General features: G+C 38.7%; 1 protein-coding gene across 8 annotated transcripts in view; it reads left to right on the forward strand.

Annotated features, from left to right (window-relative positions):
- Positions 1–528: 528 nt before the first annotated feature.
- Positions 529–17,701, forward strand: part of ALCAM (activated leukocyte cell adhesion molecule) — a 210,156-nt gene continuing 192,983 nt past the window's right edge. For 5 of the 8 annotated variants that reach the window (XR_010118624.1, XM_055260233.2, XM_063630600.1 and 2 more), the window contains exon 1: positions 529–3,816. Coding sequence is in view for 7 of the 8 variants with exons in the window: in XM_055260233.2 (XP_055116208.2) it covers positions 3,744–3,816 (73 nt within the window). In the remaining variant the exon portion in view is untranslated. Of the gene's footprint in view, positions 3,817–4,499; positions 5,915–17,701 lie in introns of those variants that run through there. The other 3 variants (XM_063630597.1, XM_063630599.1, XM_063630598.1) reach the window with 3 other exon arrangements.

A 17,701-nucleotide genomic window follows, 5' to 3' on the forward strand; every position in this document is an offset into this window, starting at 1 on the left:
CATGTCACTGCTTTTGAGCATATCATCCTGATTGATGATGAATTCCTTTATACTTAAAATATAAAGCTCTTCTCATGTGCCAGGTAACGTGAAATTTTTTTCCTCCTGGATAAATGTTATTCATTTTTCCCTTTCAGCAAGATGTACCCTTATGATGCTCTGATGCATGACTAAACTATACGATAAATATTATTGGAATACTATGTATTCTCAATTGTAACAAAAGTGACTGTGATCTACATGTAGTTGGAAACACTCTTCCTCTCAAGAATTAAGTAAGATGGATCCAATCCCACATTGAGTAGATTTTGAAAGATTAATTCAATTACATTACTTTGTGGAGCTTACATTCTCATGTTTATTTCTAACTCTGAGCTCTTGCTTATGCTACATTATTTCAGTTTAGAAATGGCCTTGTCATCTCATATGCACTGTATCTGGCCTATGCAGATAGGGTGTGCTGCTTTATTAATAAATTTCCTTAATGAAAATGTGTGTGAAAAGATGAGAGAACTTATGTTTAAATCAATCGCCCCACCAAAAAAGCCATACATTTATTGTTATGCATTTTTGATAAGCAAAGTGGATAGTGATGAGCAAAGTAGATAGGAATTCAGTTCAAGAATCAGAATGCCTGGGATAGAACCCTGGCTTTACCATTGCTATGAATCATCGCGTGACCTTGGAAAAGTTGCTTCGAGTCTCTGGGTTTCAGTTTCTTCATGAGTAAAATGAGGATGAAAATAGCACCTCCTTCAATATACCTTTTTATGAGGAGAATACATCTATTAATTCATATAAATTGCTTAGAATATTCTAACATGTTAAGTGTTGCTAATTAATAGATCTAAAGACCTTTGAACATTTCTAAACTCATGCTTTGTATGGTTGCCTTCATTCCCACTCCCAGGCCAAATTTCTATTTTAATGGTTATTATTTTGTTTAATATAGAGCAGTTTCACCATTATTTTTTTCATGACCAATAGCCTTTGGAGTTACTATTCCAAGTGGCTTATCAAAGCATTTTCCTAAACTAGGACACATTCCTTTCTAAAAACAATTCTGGAAGCAATGGACTACACATTCAAATATATATTATACATATGCACACATATACATGCATGTGTATGTGTATAAGTATAATATGTACATACTTGTATAGTCAGTTGCTCCCAGAATTCCACGTGTGTGTTTGTGTGTTTGGTCTCATTTGATCTTCACAGCAATCCCATGGGGCTAGCAATATTATCACTTTTTACAAGAAAGGAGACTGAAGCTTTAAGAGGTTAAGTGAGCTGACCAAGATCATACAGTTAGTGTCAGGGCCCAAATCAGTCTTCCTTTTGCAAATCTACCTTTAAGCAATTATGCTGCATTAACTCCCACCGTAAAATAGAGGAGGTCAGATAGAGGGTTTGCTGACCTAGGTTAAATATATTGTTAGGTCGATTTATTTTAATACACCCCACTTAACAACCACAGTGAAAAAGAAAACAATTCCCTAAAGGAATTCTACAGGAGTCCATGAAAATGCTAGCATTTCAGCCAAACTTAGCTCAAGGAATATAGAGTTAAAAGGCATTTGCCTCCTAGCGATAGCCTTCCTGTTGATTCATAAGATGCAAATGAAATGTTAATGTTTAAACCAAGTGGGAGAAACTACTTATTTTGAGAGGAAAAAAATATAGTATAAAAGCTCTACTCTAGAATATTGTTAATGTAAGGAGAACTGGAAGAACAGGACAAGCAGGCTTTTGAGAAAAATCACAGCTGAAGATAGGGCTTAATAGTTTAGAGCACTAAAAGATAAATACTTTTAAAAATCAGTGTGTGTGTGTGTGTGTGTGTGTGTGTATCTGTGTGTTGCGAGTCTCCAATCTCGCTGGTAACTCGCAGTCTTCTGATGAAAGTGTAGTATGTAACGATTACTAGTTGGCAGGCATCCTCTGCTGGGGACCAATCTCACAAAAGGGTGACCCTGTGATGCACGAAAGGCTATTTAATGCCCCAGCGAAGTGCTTCAGGGACCAAGATTTTATTATTCTTTGGTGATGAGAGCTGTGATCCTGCATCCCTGATTTAGAGCCACTTAGGGCTCCGACAGCTCCACCCCGGTGTTCTAGAGGAAAATATTCCTTCATGCTCTCTGCCTGATTTGAAAGCGACACAGCTTCCCGATATTCCGCCTGGGAAGTGGTTCAATTTTTAGAAATTGCCTGAGAAGCCTGTCCATCTTCTGGAGTGCCTGGCTTTCGGGAACGGACCAAGACGGACTTGGCTTTTAATCTGAAATAATTTGAGGATTTTCTGTCTATAACTTAAAATCACCGCTTAACTCAAAGTAAAAAAGTGACACGCTCTCTAGAGGGCTTTTGTAGACATTGGGAAAATCCGTATGACGAAGTACGGTTTAGAGGTTCCGGATTTAATTTCCCCCGGGAAAAGCAAATATCTTCTGTTGGTACCGGGCAGTCGACTCACGTAGTCTTCCTTTAAAACCAAGTCTATGCCAGCCGGGTGTGAGGGGAGTGGTAGGGGTGAGCAGGGGGAGGAGAGAGATTCGAAAAGTACAGGAGGAATCAGTCCAGTACAGGGGTTGCCCCTGCCAACCAGTAGCTATTCCTGTTAACTCCCAAGAAGCAAGTTACCACCTTTGCCACTTCCTCCTGCCCCTTCCTTTTCCCTTCACTCCCGCTCTTGGACCCAAGGTTCGCTCCCCGCCGCCACCGCCCTGCCGCACTATTCTCTTTACAGGACAGAAGGCTGCAGCAGCACGGCGGACAAAAATCTCTGAGGAATGAGTCAGTGGGATGGGCGTATGGGTGGAAGAAGAGGGCAGTCGGTTTTTAAACCTCAGCGAGGGTGGGTGGGCAGTTGGAAGCCAGAGGCCTTATCACTAGGGCGCTGCAACATCACAGAAAGTGTTAGTCCCAGGGCTCTCCCGGGCGCGCGCGGCTCCTGTGCTTGCTTCTTATTGGCGGACCTGGACCTGGGGGCGGAGCCGCGGTGAAGCCCCGCCCACCCAGGCGCCAGGACAGGGGCACGCGGTTCTCCCTGATCCCGGAGCTGGGCTCAGGGCTCGGACTCAGTCCTGCAGCGCCTCTAGGCTGCGGATCCGCGCTTCAACCACCTGCTTTGCGCTGCGTCCGGGGAAGTGGGGAGGAGACGGGAGGGAGGGAGGAGGCGGGCAGAGGAGGAAAGAGGCAGCTTACACACGCCTTTCAGTCCCTCTACTCAGAGCAGCCCGGAGACCGCTGCCGCCGCTACCGCCGCTGCCGCTGCTACCACCGCTGCCACCTGAGGAGACACGCCGCCCCCCTGTCGCCGCCTCCTGCGAGTCCTTAGCACCCGGCGTTTCAAGCACATTGCCACTGCCATTATTATTATCATTCCAAGACAAGGAAAATAAACGAAGATACCAGCGAAAACAACCGCTTACACCTTTCCGAATTACTCAAGTGTCTCCTGGAAAGAGAGGGTCGTTGTCCCCGGAGGAACAGCCGAAGGGCCCGTGGGCTGGTGTTAACCAGGCGGGAGGAGGAGTTGGGGGCTTTGCGTGGTGGAAAGTTGCGTGCGGCAGAGACCCGAAGGTGCAGCGCCACAGCCCAGGGGACGGTGTGTCTGGGAGAAGACGCTGCCCCTGCTTCGGGACCCGCCAGCGCGCGGGCACCGAGGGGCCCGGGACGACGCCCCCTCCTGCGGCGTGGACTCCGTCAGTGGCCCACCAAGAAGGAGGAGGAATATGGAATCCAAGGGGGCCAGTTCCTGCCGTCTGCTCTTCTGCCTCTTGATCTCCGCCACCGTCTTCAGGCCAGGTGAGCAAGGGCCTGGTAGCAGCCCCAGACAGACTTGGGCCTGGAGCAGTTTCCTAGGTCCCCGTCCCAGCCTTGCACCCCCGAGGCAGTGCGCCCAGGAGCGTGGGGGAGGTAAGGGGACCGCTGTCCCGGCACAGAGCTGTCCCCGGCTCGGTCACCTGTGCCGCACGTTTGGGCTTGGCTAGTTGGCTCAAGTTTGGGCATCAAGCTGGGGAAACTGGGTGAATCTCCAAGAACTTGGTGCTCCGGGTTTGGGGCTGCAGGGGCCCGTGGGCAGGATTCGCCTGACGCTCTCTCCTTGTCCCTGCGGCTCCCAGATAGGCGGCGGACTCTTGCCCTCTGACAGTTTCTCCTGTCTCTGGGTATCCAAGTCCACGTCACTGCGCCCCGAGCAGTTTTTCTTTCGCTTAGCTCTCGGATGAAATAACCGCCGGCACTTTTTCGTAATAAATCCCCTAGTAACTTCCCCTTGGTGAGCTGAGGAAGGGATGGGAGGGGTAGAGAAGGAGAGGACTTTAATCACCGCCCCCCCACCCCCCTTGAGAAACCTGCTAATGCTTAAAATCGCGGTTTCAACGTTCCCCCCTGCGGTCCCCGTCCATTGTCTGGGCGGGTGGTGAGTGTAAGGGTGACAGCAGGCAGATAACACAGCCTGAACAGGAATTAGTAACTAGGTCTGGGAGACACCTCAGTGAGAGCCTTGTGAATTTCCAGGACCTGCTCATAGAGCCTCAGTTCTCAGTTCTGTACTGAGTCTTAGAAGAGAGACAGAGAGAAAAAAAAAAAAAGGCAAAATTCCCAACAACTAAAATATCTCGCGGGAAATCCCTTTCCACACCCTCGGGGACGTCCCCTGGCCCTGGTATCCTCAGGCCCGCCTGGCGGCTGACACAAGTTGTTCTGACAGGGTATTCTGGGCGCTCACAGTTGCCTGACAGAGCAGCAGGTTCCTTTGCTCCCCTAAACTGAAAATTTAGGGGATTTTTTTTCTTTGAAGGTTTTATTTCTATCCCTGCGTAGACAGTTGCCAGTTAAACTTCTACTTCCTGATATTTTGGCCTGTTTGTTCTTAGCTTTTTCTTTAGCTTTTATCAAAGAAAAATCTCACTTCCTTTAATCCGTGAACATCCCTTCAGCTGTCGGCAAGCTCAGGTCACAGAAGAGATTTGATAGCCTCTGAATCTCTCCCAGAACTGGCGGGGAGAGGGGTTTGGGGGCCAGAGCCTGAGGAAGAGATTACAAGTGTTTGTGAGCTGCTGCTGCTGCCGTTGCTGTGTGTGTGGGCGGGAGGAGTGCCCTCTCCAGATCTCTTTATTAAAGTTACATTTCTGGGTGAGGTAATGAGCTCACCTGATGTTTCTGAGGCTGAGGGAAAAAAAAAGGCGTCTGCGTTCCCTGACAAATCTCGGGCTGTGGGGCGGGGACTGTGAAACCACAGTTCAACCGGATTTAAAGCAAGTGTCCTAGTGTAACAACGCTGTGGAGGTAGGTGGAAAGGCGAGACCCCCTTGGGCCTGGCACAGTGTGGATTTCACTTTTTCGAGATTCCACTGTCCGATGGAGGAAAGGACACTTTGGAGCCAGGGAATGAGTCAAGAAGGGAGGACAAGGGTGATGTCGCTTTGTAAGATGCAAACGTCCACACGCCCACAGTTGATTTTCCGATTAACCCCCTCGAGACTTGGAGAATGTAATCTCACCCTCGTCCACACCCCTGACCACAGGCACATAACCAGTTTCCTTTTATGTGCCGTCACAGGCGGGCCACGTCGCAGGATAGGTTTGTCTACACATTTAACTGCTAAAAGGGGGAAAGTTCCGCTTTCAGACCTCCTTCACGGTGATTCTTTTGGCGCCACAGGCTAGTGTGTCCAGGGGACACCGAGCTGCGCGCTTTCGGCGAGCGGCTAGCCCCGGCTCACCGCAGCCAGCCACCGTGAATCTGAGGATCCGATGCCCTGGACCCTCAGATCCGTGGTTTCGGTGAATTACCGAGCTGGCATTGCCGAAATTCTCATTGCAGTATCAGTGTGTTTTAAAAGGGAAGGTTACAGCACTAAAGGCGCCGTGTCTACACTGAGGAAGCAAGTCTCGGACAGTAAGTGCACCTCCTTCGGAGCCCTCTGCATAGCAGAGCCCGGTGAGGGCGCGGTGCCAATGGCCGGCTTCATTTGAGGGGGGGTAACTGACTTCCCTGCCGGCCACCCTTCATTTCCGGAGCAGTTTTAATAGTGTGTGTCCAGTTGTAGAGGTCAAAAACTCGAGTTTGTGAATCTGCTTCCCCGGGTCTTTCGACCTGTAGTCGCTACAAAGTCATTGATATATTTTAGGCGTGCCACGTTACCTGTTTTGAAAGGAGGAGAAAAATATATGAACCACGAAAACTGAATTCAGAGATAAAGGCAATGAAGTGTGTGTTCAACATCCGAGGTAGCAATAATCTCATTATTCTTGTAGAAAGAGCGTCAGCCTGTGGTGACATTTTGTATTGCTTTAAAAAAAAAAAAAAGGCTTTTCTGGATTATTTACAAGGAGGTGGGGCGCTGCAGTTAACTCTTTCTTCACTTCTCTTTCTTCACTTGGGTCATCTGTGTGAACCCCTCTATGGGATTTTTCATAATTGCTCACTGATCTCACTGATATAAGATTCATTCTAAGACATGAGCACACATAAAGCTTTCTTCAGTGGGATATTATATTTCAAACATATCAATTGATCTCAACAGGACTTGGGAAAGCATCAACTCAAATAATGTCCTTTCAAAGACTATTGATGTAGGACTATTGAAATTGATTAATTTAAAAACTAAAAACTGTTTAACAGCCAATATATATTTTTTTCTTAAGGATTTATTTAATCCAATAGCAATTTACAATTTAATGGAGTATTATTTGCAGTAAATTGCTTTTCTAGGCTTTCTTCAGGACATCTACCTTCAGGAACTTGAGCAAATCATTTAACCTTTTTGGGCTTCAGTTTTCTCATATAAAATAAAAAGACAGACTAAAGACCTACTCTCCGAAATGTCTCCCAGCTCAAAAACTCTTTGTTTCTGAAGTCTTAAGGTAAAAAACCAATTTAGGCAGGCAGAGTCATTTTTCAACACTATTTTTCTAAGGATCTCAGTCTAGACAAAATTCATATAAATTGTATTACTGGAAAAGTATCTGTGGACCCCAATTTCTAATTTCCTTTTTTTTCTACCTTTAAAAATTCATGATAACATCTATGCTTACTCTTCCCAGCCTTAGTAGGGGGAAAAAAAAAAAAAAGCATGAAGGAGAGAAATTAGCCTTCCACTCTCCTGGGAAAAGAGGACCGAAAAGTAGGAAAGGATAGTAGGCCTCATAAAGCCCTGCTAGTGTAACCCATCTCTCCTGCAAACCTGTTCCTATATAAACTGCATACATAGTACCTAGAATGAGATGTAAGTGATGGTTTATGCTTAAATATTCATATGACAAAGCCTCATATTGTACATCCTAAAGTTGCTCAACAAAAAAGTTGATTTGCAACATGGTTGTAAATGCAAGACAGAAGGAAATAGAAAATAGTAATATTTTTCTATTGTTTTAAAACTTGTAGAAATCCAAAATATCTTGTCTTACCAGATTCCAAACCTTTTTTGACTTTGTAGAAAATTCAAACTAGCTTATCTTTTTTCATAGACATTCAGATGAAAACGCATGTCTACCATTGACTTATCAAAAAGAAGAAAATTAATAAAAACCTATTTTAATAGTCTTGTGTTATTAGAAAAATTGTATATTATTGTCAGTATTCATGTGTTCAGTTTTTAACTATGTCATGTAAGAATGTTGTGACCTTGGGAAAATTATTTTTCTGCTCTTTTTTATTTCCCATCTGCGAATTTCTTTCTGTGCAATGTGTGGTTCTGATTGTGTTGAGATTAGTAATTCCCTTGCTCAGCATTTCAAATTTTTTAAGTAAAACATGCTATATTAATTAAGGCTTTTATTATATTGTTAATAGAATAGCACTCTTTAATTTATTCCACTTAATTATCACTTTTATCATTTTGCTAAGATAATGGAAAGATGTTTCTTTTTTTTCTCTTTTTTCCTTTTCTCCATCAAATTTTCATGCCACTAACCATGGGCCTTTGTAAAACTTAGTACCACCTAAGTTGTCAGTATTACTTGGTGTAAGATGGCAGCAGTTTGTCAGATAGTATTTTAAATGCTTTATAATAACCATGTTTTACATTTCCAAACACACTTCTTTCTGTTCTGGCCATTTATTTAGCATAAAACACCATCAAAGAGTTCTAGCTCCCTGAAGGTATTCACTCAAGTAGACACATGAAATTTATAGCCCAGATATGCAGAAGATCCACTTAGATATAGCTATGATAGAAGAATATGTCTCTGTCTCAATGTATACATAGAAACTTAAATGCAATTTCTCACAATGTGTTAATTTTATTCTTCATTGTTGAATTTTCACAGAGGCTCATCTCATTTCTTACACATCATGTGTGTGACACATGTATGTGACATATGAAGAATGAACTAACTTACTGGAATACTAAATAATGGTTTCTTGGGAGTGGTGGGTGATAACATTTATTTGGTTATTACTTTTGGATTTCAACTCAGTGTATTTTCAATAAGAAATGGAAAAAATCATTTATACTTTTGATTACTTTTTTTATTAGGCTAGAATTTTCCTTTCCTTGTGGAGAGTAAATTCAAGACTAAAATAGATATTCTATATTCAGGAAGAGGATACTGCAGGCTATTTGGTAAGGTTAAATCCTACAATTATTATAGTCTTCCTATAGTACATAAGTCATTACCATATTTTTGGAATTACTGATATTTTCATGTAGCTAATTTCTCTGCTTAAATAATAAATTTTACATTCTCTTTTCTCCCTTATTATTGAGTAGAATACCTTATATATTTCAGATATGCCTAGTTCCAAATGTGCTGTGGTATTCAGTAACTGTTTTATGCTAACCTATTATCATAGCCCATTATTGTAGTCTATGTTCCAAGAATGAAATTAGCTTTTAATGCTTCCTCTCTTATTTATCCAGTCAGTTCTTAATTATCCATTCCATTGAAGGGGATACCAGAGTTGTGTACAATCCACAACATCTTCTAACCAAAGGATTACTTAATTTGATTTTGAGTTGAGGTACTTCAATGAACGTGTCTCTACTTGTCTGGTCTAAGAATTCATAGTACTTCAATACAATGAAACTAAACTGCTAGGGAATAGGTTAATCAGAAATTAGACAGCTGTCCAGCTTCTCTGATTTTCTTCTTTATTACCGTTATTATTATTGTTTTAGCTGTTTTCTGTATCACTAAAGGAACTGATGCAAAATCTTGGCCCATGTAAGACTAAAAACATCTATGAGATGAAACTAAACCTTTGCAGTCTTTTCAAATCCTGTAAATATTATAGACTCTTGATGTTCATTCACAGGAAAACATACTATGACCATGGCAATTGCTGTAGTCTTCTGGCCTTTGCTCAATGACACTTCCACTATGAATAATTTGTTTAGCTCTGCAAAATCACATTTCAAGTTTTGAAAAATTTTACCGTCACCTGGCCCTTTTTCTTAAGCAAATTTTTTATTGCATCATATGAGTTTCCATGAATAAATGAATAATAAAGCAATACCCTTTTCATGCTATGAGTTGGGTTAGCAGCCAGGTAGGTTGACTCTCCAGTAGGATTTTCACACACCTGCTTTTAGAAGAAAAAATTACTACTTATAATGGATTGTGGGGTTACGGTAAACAGTGAAAAACAGTAATATCAAATCCATAAATGTTAGGAAGATTGGAACTTGTAATTTAAAAAGACTTTATTTTTGATTATTTTAACTTATTGTGATGATTTCACTAGAGAAGTTAACTGAATTTGTAGATTAAGATATCAAGCAGCACTCCAACACAATGTTTTCTTGAGGGAGATAAATCTCAAAGATACTTTCACCTTAGAAATTGATGTAAGTAGGTTTTTATCCTCTCTATCTGTATAGTTTTAGAGAGAGTCTAGGTTACCTTATTTGAACTGTAAATGGAAAAAAAAAAAACTTTCCTGTACTTACTTGCCTTTGGTGCAAAGTCAACATTGGAACGTTGATAATGACTAAAGTGAGTCATAACTTTTCCCTTTTCCTTTTCCCTGTACTTGTCTTTTCTGTAGTTTTTATCACATTCTATTATGACATTAGTGACTTTTTTCAGTTGAACATAAATTTTTTGAATACCAAATATCATCTTTGTCTATGTATCCTCAAGTCTAGTGAAGAGCTTGACACCTAAAAGCTGCTTCACATTTTTTCTTTGCATTAAATACAGTAGAAGCAATGCATATGTAGAGAATTAAAGTCCATATGGCAGCACCTGACATTCATGGATTACTAAGAAATTTTCCCAAGGAGTTTGGGAGTTGAGGATATAATATTCCTCACTGGGAATTGAACTGGAAAATAAAACCATCATGAAAGAACAGAGTGGGACAGGCCATCAAGACCTGATGGCACTTTAGTAGTATTAATGAAAAACAAAAAGAAAAGAACATGTATATTCGTAAAAGACCTGTGATTAAGGATGAAAAAGGCTTTGGTCATTGGAGAAACATAGAAAAAGTAGAGGAGTTGGGCCAAATGTGGTTATTGAAGCTATTATACTTAATGAATCCAAACATTTTCTTTTATGGTGAAAGTAAGTGGCCCCTCTAACTGGCAGACATGACTTGCCCAGTCTCCTTAGCAGGTATAGCTTTTTGTTGAGATAGATAAAACTCATTATAAGAACCTAATTCTGGGGCCAGGCTCCGTGGCTCATACCTATAATCCTAGCACTTTGGGAGGCCGAGGCGGGCGGATCACCTGAGGCCAAGAGTTCGAGACCAGCCTGGCCAATATTGTGTAACTCCGTCTCCATTTTTTTTTTTTTTTCTTAAAAAAGAACATAATGCTCCTCTGAATATTCAAGTCATATAGTAAACTTTCCCATGCTGGAATTTCATGGTCACTAAGAAATCATCTAATTATAATGTGATATTTGTTTTTTGTTTTTGTTTTTGTTTTTGAGACGGTGTCTCGCTCTTGTTGCCCAGGCTAGAGTGCAATGGTGCGATCTCTGCTCACTGCAACCTCCGCCTCCCAAATTCAAGCGATTCTCCTGCCTCAGCCTTCCAAGTAGCTGGAATTACAGGTGCCCACCAGCTCGCCCAGCTAATTTTGTGTATTTTTGGTAGAGACTGGGTTTCGCCATGTTGGCCAGGCTGGTCTCGAACTCCTGGCCTCAGGTGATCCACCTGCCGCGGCCCCCCAAAGTGCTGGGATTACAGGCATGAGCCACCACACTGAGCCCAATGTGACTTCTTATATAGCCAGTTTACAGTCAGAGGATGCACTAGCTGGAAGAGAAGCATTGTATTCCCTTGGCAATAATTGCTCTTATGTATACCAATAAGCTGGTTTAGGAGTTTGGCTAGTGAGAATTCATCCCTAAAAGATGGGAAAACGTTTGGTAAGCAGCCAAAAGAAGCTTCTAAGTTTTCAGGGTTGAAACCTACACATTGAACCCTTCCAAATTCAGCTTGTTTGTGGTACAATCAGCTAACCATTCCCCAGGTGACACCGTTGTCAACTTCTGTGTTACCTATTATAGACATTTATTTTCTTTCTTTTATATCTTTTGGTGCTATCTTGCTTAATATGCACATTATTAGTAGGTTGACCATTCATACATCTTGGTATACCGAAGACTGTCCTGGTTTATGCCTCATGAGCTGGTACAATTATTAATGGCATCCTTTTTCATTTTCAGAAGTGCATTTTGGATAACATATTATACAGGCTCTACAATAATTTGTAACTTGTCTGTCTATATGTCTTGGAGTACTTCACTGTGATAAATGCACTCTTCATCCTAACCAAGTGCATATTTTTAACCCATTTAAATTTAATTATCAGCTACAGTGAAATATCATTAATGGGTTACATGCCCCTTTCATGTCAGGTATAAGAAAGAAAGATGTGAGGTTGTAGCCTCTAGAATTCCAGAATGTTGTAGATTGAAACATTAAGGATCCCATGGTTTGGAATGGAAACTAAATTGACCTCAGATGCCAAGGGAATAATTTTGTTTGAAATTCACCTGGGAGCTACACTTAGCTACGGGATTATTTAGGGAAGAACTGTTTCAGTATGAGCCTGAATTCCTTTTGCAGCAAATTGTACGACTCCCATTCTGTTCTTCTATGAGATTTCTCAGTAATCACACTACCAATTTGGTTCTTAAAAAAATCAGGGATGTTGAAGGAAGCCCCAGCGTTCTTCTGTACATGTAAACTAAGTTGTATCAGTCAGAAAAGGCGACCTGATGTGGCCACCAACAGTATGGCTAGGACACAGTTGTAGTCAAGGGTGTGATAACAGCAAAGACGCTTATTGCAGAAACTTTGACCCTGTATTAACAATTTTCACCTTCTAGATCCTTGGGCAAAACATACGGCCTTTTGAGAGGCTCAAGCAGTGTTGAATAAGAATACTTTCGCTTAGAGTTAAAACCTTAACTCTCTCCAGAGCTAAATTATGGAAAGTTCAGTGTCTGTGAGTTTGTGTGTATTGGGGGCTGGAGAGGAGAGAGAAAGACAGAGAGACAGAGAGAGAGAGAGAGAGAGAGAGAATGAATTCTGAAGGATTAGAGGCATGAAATTTATTGTCACAAGTTAAAATATGGTAAAAGAAGGGTTGTTGGAAAAATGAGAATGTTCTTTCGATGTTCTTTTTGTTTAGCCCTCCATTTGAGAGCTGAAGTAAACGAAACCACAGGTTAAGAGATTACCTAAAATTCAGTAGCAAATTAACCACAATTCCTAGTGACGTGTTTTCAGTTTCGTTTGTGCCTAAACTCATAGATTAAAGGTTTTGACCTGTAAAGAACCTAAAAATTACTTAACTACTTGACTAAGGTCACATTGTTGGCCAATCCAGAATTAAAACTCATGTCAATTGATCATTCAGCGTATATAACAGCTTTCAACAAATATTAATGGAGCGCTCAATATGTATTACACATTGTGCTTGAGGATATGGAAATAAACTAATTACTATACATTCAAGATCCTATCACTCAAAGATGTTATGTTCTCTCAGGGAAACAGATATCAATTAATTAACTATACAACCATTTGCTAGAAATTTTGGTAAATATCACAAGAACAAATGAACAGCATTTTACAACAAAGTGGCCAGATCTAGTCTGGGGTTTAAGAGAAACTCAGAAAATGTCTTGCAGTAAGTGATGTCTGAGCTATGTGCCGAGGAATAATCTAGCAAAGGATGTGGGCTGAGGAAATAACGTGACTGAGGATGCTAAGTTGGTAAGAAACATGGTTTCTAACTCCTGGAGGTGAAAATGTGCCTATCCCTTTTCAGGAAAACTAAAGAAGTTTTGACGGTTGAGGCAAAAACCAAGGATTCTTTGAAGTTGTTCAAATACTTTCCTGTAATCTCCCTAATTGACTTGCCAGTTGTAGGATCTAGAAGAGGATGTCTTTGTCTTATTGAAATATTCACATATTAGTAAATATTTGTATGTATACCTCCCTACTTAAAAAATAAAGTGGAAACATATGATATATATCATTTTGTACCTTTCCTTTTTCACTTAGCAGTACATTTTGGAGATTAAAAAATTGTCTCATAGCAGCTCCTATAGCTCTACCTCATTTTTAGAAAGGGTGCATTGGATTTTACTGTACTATCATCATTAGTTTAACCATTTCACAAGTTCCTGGAAGTTTAGGTTGTTTCCAATCTTTTGTTATTACAAACACTAGAGCAGTGAACATCCTAATACATGTTATTGTCCATGTAAGCAATTGGTGGCAGTTGTTGGTAAAATGTCTTGGAAGTGAAATTACTGAGTCAAAGAGTATGTGTTTTTCGTTTAGAAAGAAATTCTAAAATTACTGCTCAAAGGGTACACATCTTTAAAAAACATCCCAACAAAAGTAAGATAATGCCTCTTTCTTAAACTCTCTTCATAAATCTGTACTATTACATTCCTCTTTTTAACCAATATCATAAGTTGGTTTTCATTTATTTAAAGCTTATTGGAAAAGTTAGAATTATAGGAGTAGTAGGCATATACACTCACATACAAGGCAAAAGCTATGTTGGTGCCTAACTTTATTATATATGAGATTGGGCCAGAAATGGGAAAAGACAGGTATTTACCATGAATTTTTATTATTGTTCTTTCTACATAAGATTGCTAACTTTTAGAACATAAACTGTGTAATTATAAGCCATCACTTCTTCCATTTTGTAAGATTCATACTCTGTACAATCAGGATTAAGAGGCAGCCACATTTGAGCCATAAGTGAATTTAATACTGCTTTTCAACACAAAGAAATGGTTCCAAATATTTGTATTAGTTCATTGTAGGTACAGTATACATTGTATGGGTGGTCTGAGTAATGCCACTTTGTAAACCCTGTATAATAGTCATTACTAAACAAACTTCAGTTATTTTTAAGTAAATCATATTTCAAACAATTATTCCAACAAGTTTAAGGCTTAAGTAAATCATCTTTTGAACAATTCTTCCAACAAAGCTTGTTAGAATTTTTTATAAGCTGGTAAAAAGTACAATATTTTACAAATATTTTTTAAAAATCAGTGCCATTAAATATTTTTCACCTGTAATTTTTTAACCCATTAAGGAAAGTAGGAATAAAATCTATTTTAGTCACCTTTACATAAAAAATAGTAGTATATATATGGTTTTGAAGAATTATATGCCGAAAGTAATATTTTTAAACAAATGATAAATATTCATAATGGAGGTAATGTTTGTATGCACATATTGTAATTTAATGAATAAAGCAGTTTCTGCCTGGTATTTAGTTTAGATGTTCAAATTTGGGGCACTTATACTTTATTCTGCAAGCATTTTCCCTACCTGGTGATAGGTACGACACTTTCTAAGAAGAATTTTTATGGTGATTATAAGGTACAGGTTTTATATTTCTGCAGAGATGGTCATGGACTAAGTATGAATAATAGTTTTGATATCCGATCTAAGGGTAAAATGTAATATATATTTGGATTTACTCCATTACATAAATCCCCTATTCCACCCAGCCTCAATGGATGCTGGCTAGTTCTCAAATAGTTCTTTTTTTTTTTTTTTCTCGAGAAATGCTTGTTTAGTATAAGATTAAATAGCTTCTCTTATCATACTAGAATGGCAAATACGTATCTGTTTATTAAAACAAAACCTTTATCCACTCAGCTCTTTTCCTCTTTGCTGTTAGAAAATGCCTCCTTTCTAAAAGAAATTATAAAATAGTAAAAAAGGAGTAGGGTTTCAGGGTATGGTTTGGAGGTTATCATTTTCTAGAATCCATCCAAAGTGTTTGGTTAGAAATGATTTGAACTGCTTGAGTAGTGATTTGATGGTAGACAGTATGGCCGTATCTCCATGGTATTAGAAGACCTATTCTCTGCTTGATCTTCATGAACTGTCTATGCTCAGAGACTCCAGACTGTCAATGCACAGCATAGATTTCTTTATATAAGAGCTCAAGAGCTTGGGCTATGGATCAGAGCATGAGCTTGCTTTCTAGCTTTTGTCTGTTTTTTTCATTTGTTAGTTGAGGATAGCAGTATTACCAAGTTCATTTGGTAGGAATATTCAAGAAGGTAATGAATTTATATTATGTTTTTCAGTGCCTGGCACATTGTAGACACTCAACCAAATAATAATCATTATGAATCACATTTTTCAGTAACCTAATAATGTCAGTTATTCACATCAGGAAAACTTGTGAAATACTTTATTTTACTGATTGAGAAACATTTCAGTTCCATCTGAATACATTTTCGGCTTCCATAACTAAACTGAAAAGTATATTTTATTAGAATGTTTCACAATCTCAATGAATGTCAAGTAACCTTTCAGTTTTATCATCTCAGGAAAAACAAAAGAACATAATTGAAAATTATAGCTTTAAAATGTAATTTTCCCCAAACAAAAAAAGAGAAAAAAACACGTGTTAAAATAATAAAGACATATGTAATGCACTATATTATTCTCAGAAATTGACATTATATGTGTTTCCGTAATTTGAAAATATTAGAACTTAGAAAGAAAAATTTCCGGTTGTTACAACGCGGTCATTTTGATAATAAAATTATGATTTTAAATACGTTATTTCTCAAGTATAATTCAATAGAGGGAGCTCCACTACTTTCCTTTTATGAGCACTGTAGGATGCTTCCATTTATTATGATTTTCCAATGACCTCTAATTCCCCTTAATACTGAACATTATTAAAGACCTGTAATTTTAATATTAAGAATATTTTGGAAAGTGAATAGTATCTTTTTCTATTCATATAATTAAAAAAATGCTTCCACAAATAATATGTATTTTAAAGCCCCAGTTCTTAGTTCTTTGTACCTTTTACATAATAACTCACTAGACATGATTAAAGTAGGTATACTCTTGAGAAGCATACTTTAATATACCAAGGCATCAAAAGAGAACAAAGTTCATTTCTAGTGATAAAATAATGCATGTTTTCATATTAATTTTGCGGTGGCTATTAAGTTAAAACTATTACATATTTGAATAGTAGAGGAAATCTAGATTTTTAGCCAAATGGTTACAGATTTCCACATGGAAACAGTCTATACTCACACATGGAAATGGTCTTCTTTCTTTTTTATTTTCTCATATATTCCCTTGATTTAGGTAACCCCAAATTGTATTTTCAAGCTAAATTGATATTCATCATCTTATCTATTATTACTTTACCTTTTAATTTTGTTATGATGAAAGAAGTTATTGGGTTTTGTTCAAAAATTTATAATTTTGTCACAAATCCACTAACATGGTTAAAAAATTTAAATGGTTTCAATTTTATAAGACATCTCCTAAGATGTTTCTACATAAGGGAGTTATCCACCTTGTATGTGACCCTGACAATTCGTTTACCTTTTATGAGGTTCATTTTTCTCATGGAAGTATTGTACCGTGTGATTTCTACACAGCTCAAAAATTCCAAGATTCGAAACTATACTTTGATTTAGAAGAAGAATATGCACACACACTTGTATATTTGAGTCAGTGTTGAGAAATAATTTTACCCGAAGTCTAATTAAGAAAAAAAAATTCGATGACCTGCCTCATTTTTAAATTTGAAATGGAAATGATTTTATTACATTCTATAGAAAAGTGTGTAATATCACACATTAGACCTACTAATTTATTACTAAAATTATATCAGTAAATGAAATGGTTCAGTTCTCTGGTATATTTAAGAATTGTCAACACAGAAACAGATTTAAAACATCTCATATTGAAATTAGATTATCTGTCACGATGGCCATACCGGGAAGGGAGCTTTGTGATAAAGGCCTGTGGGTTCTTCATCACAATTTTAACAAATCACAATTTAAAATACTTTTTAAAGTAAGTGCGCATTTTATTGTGCTTACTTGCCATTATAGATTAGAGTTTGAGAATATGGTGTCTGTAGCCAAATTATTTAGTTTTGAAACCTGTGTCTCCATTCTCCAATTTCCCAGTTGGGTGGTATTGGGGAAGTTGCTTAAACTCTCTTCTGTACTAATCTATGCAATGGGAATAATAGCACTGTCTTGTAGGATTGCTGTGAAAGTTAAATGAATTAATACACATAAAGTTCATTAAACAGTGTAGTTGTCAATTGTAAGCTCTTAAGAGTTGTTAGTATTATTCAAGTATTTAAATAGATTAAATCTCAGTTAATCTTTCCCACTTCCCCAAAATACGATTATACACCCAACTGATTCACATAGATATTATACATAAAGAAGAGAGGCCACAAGT

This window comes from Symphalangus syndactylus, chromosome 21, assembly GCF_028878055.3.
Source record: "Symphalangus syndactylus isolate Jambi chromosome 21, NHGRI_mSymSyn1-v2.1_pri, whole genome shotgun sequence".
Taxonomy (NCBI): domain Eukaryota; kingdom Metazoa; phylum Chordata; class Mammalia; order Primates; family Hylobatidae; genus Symphalangus; species Symphalangus syndactylus.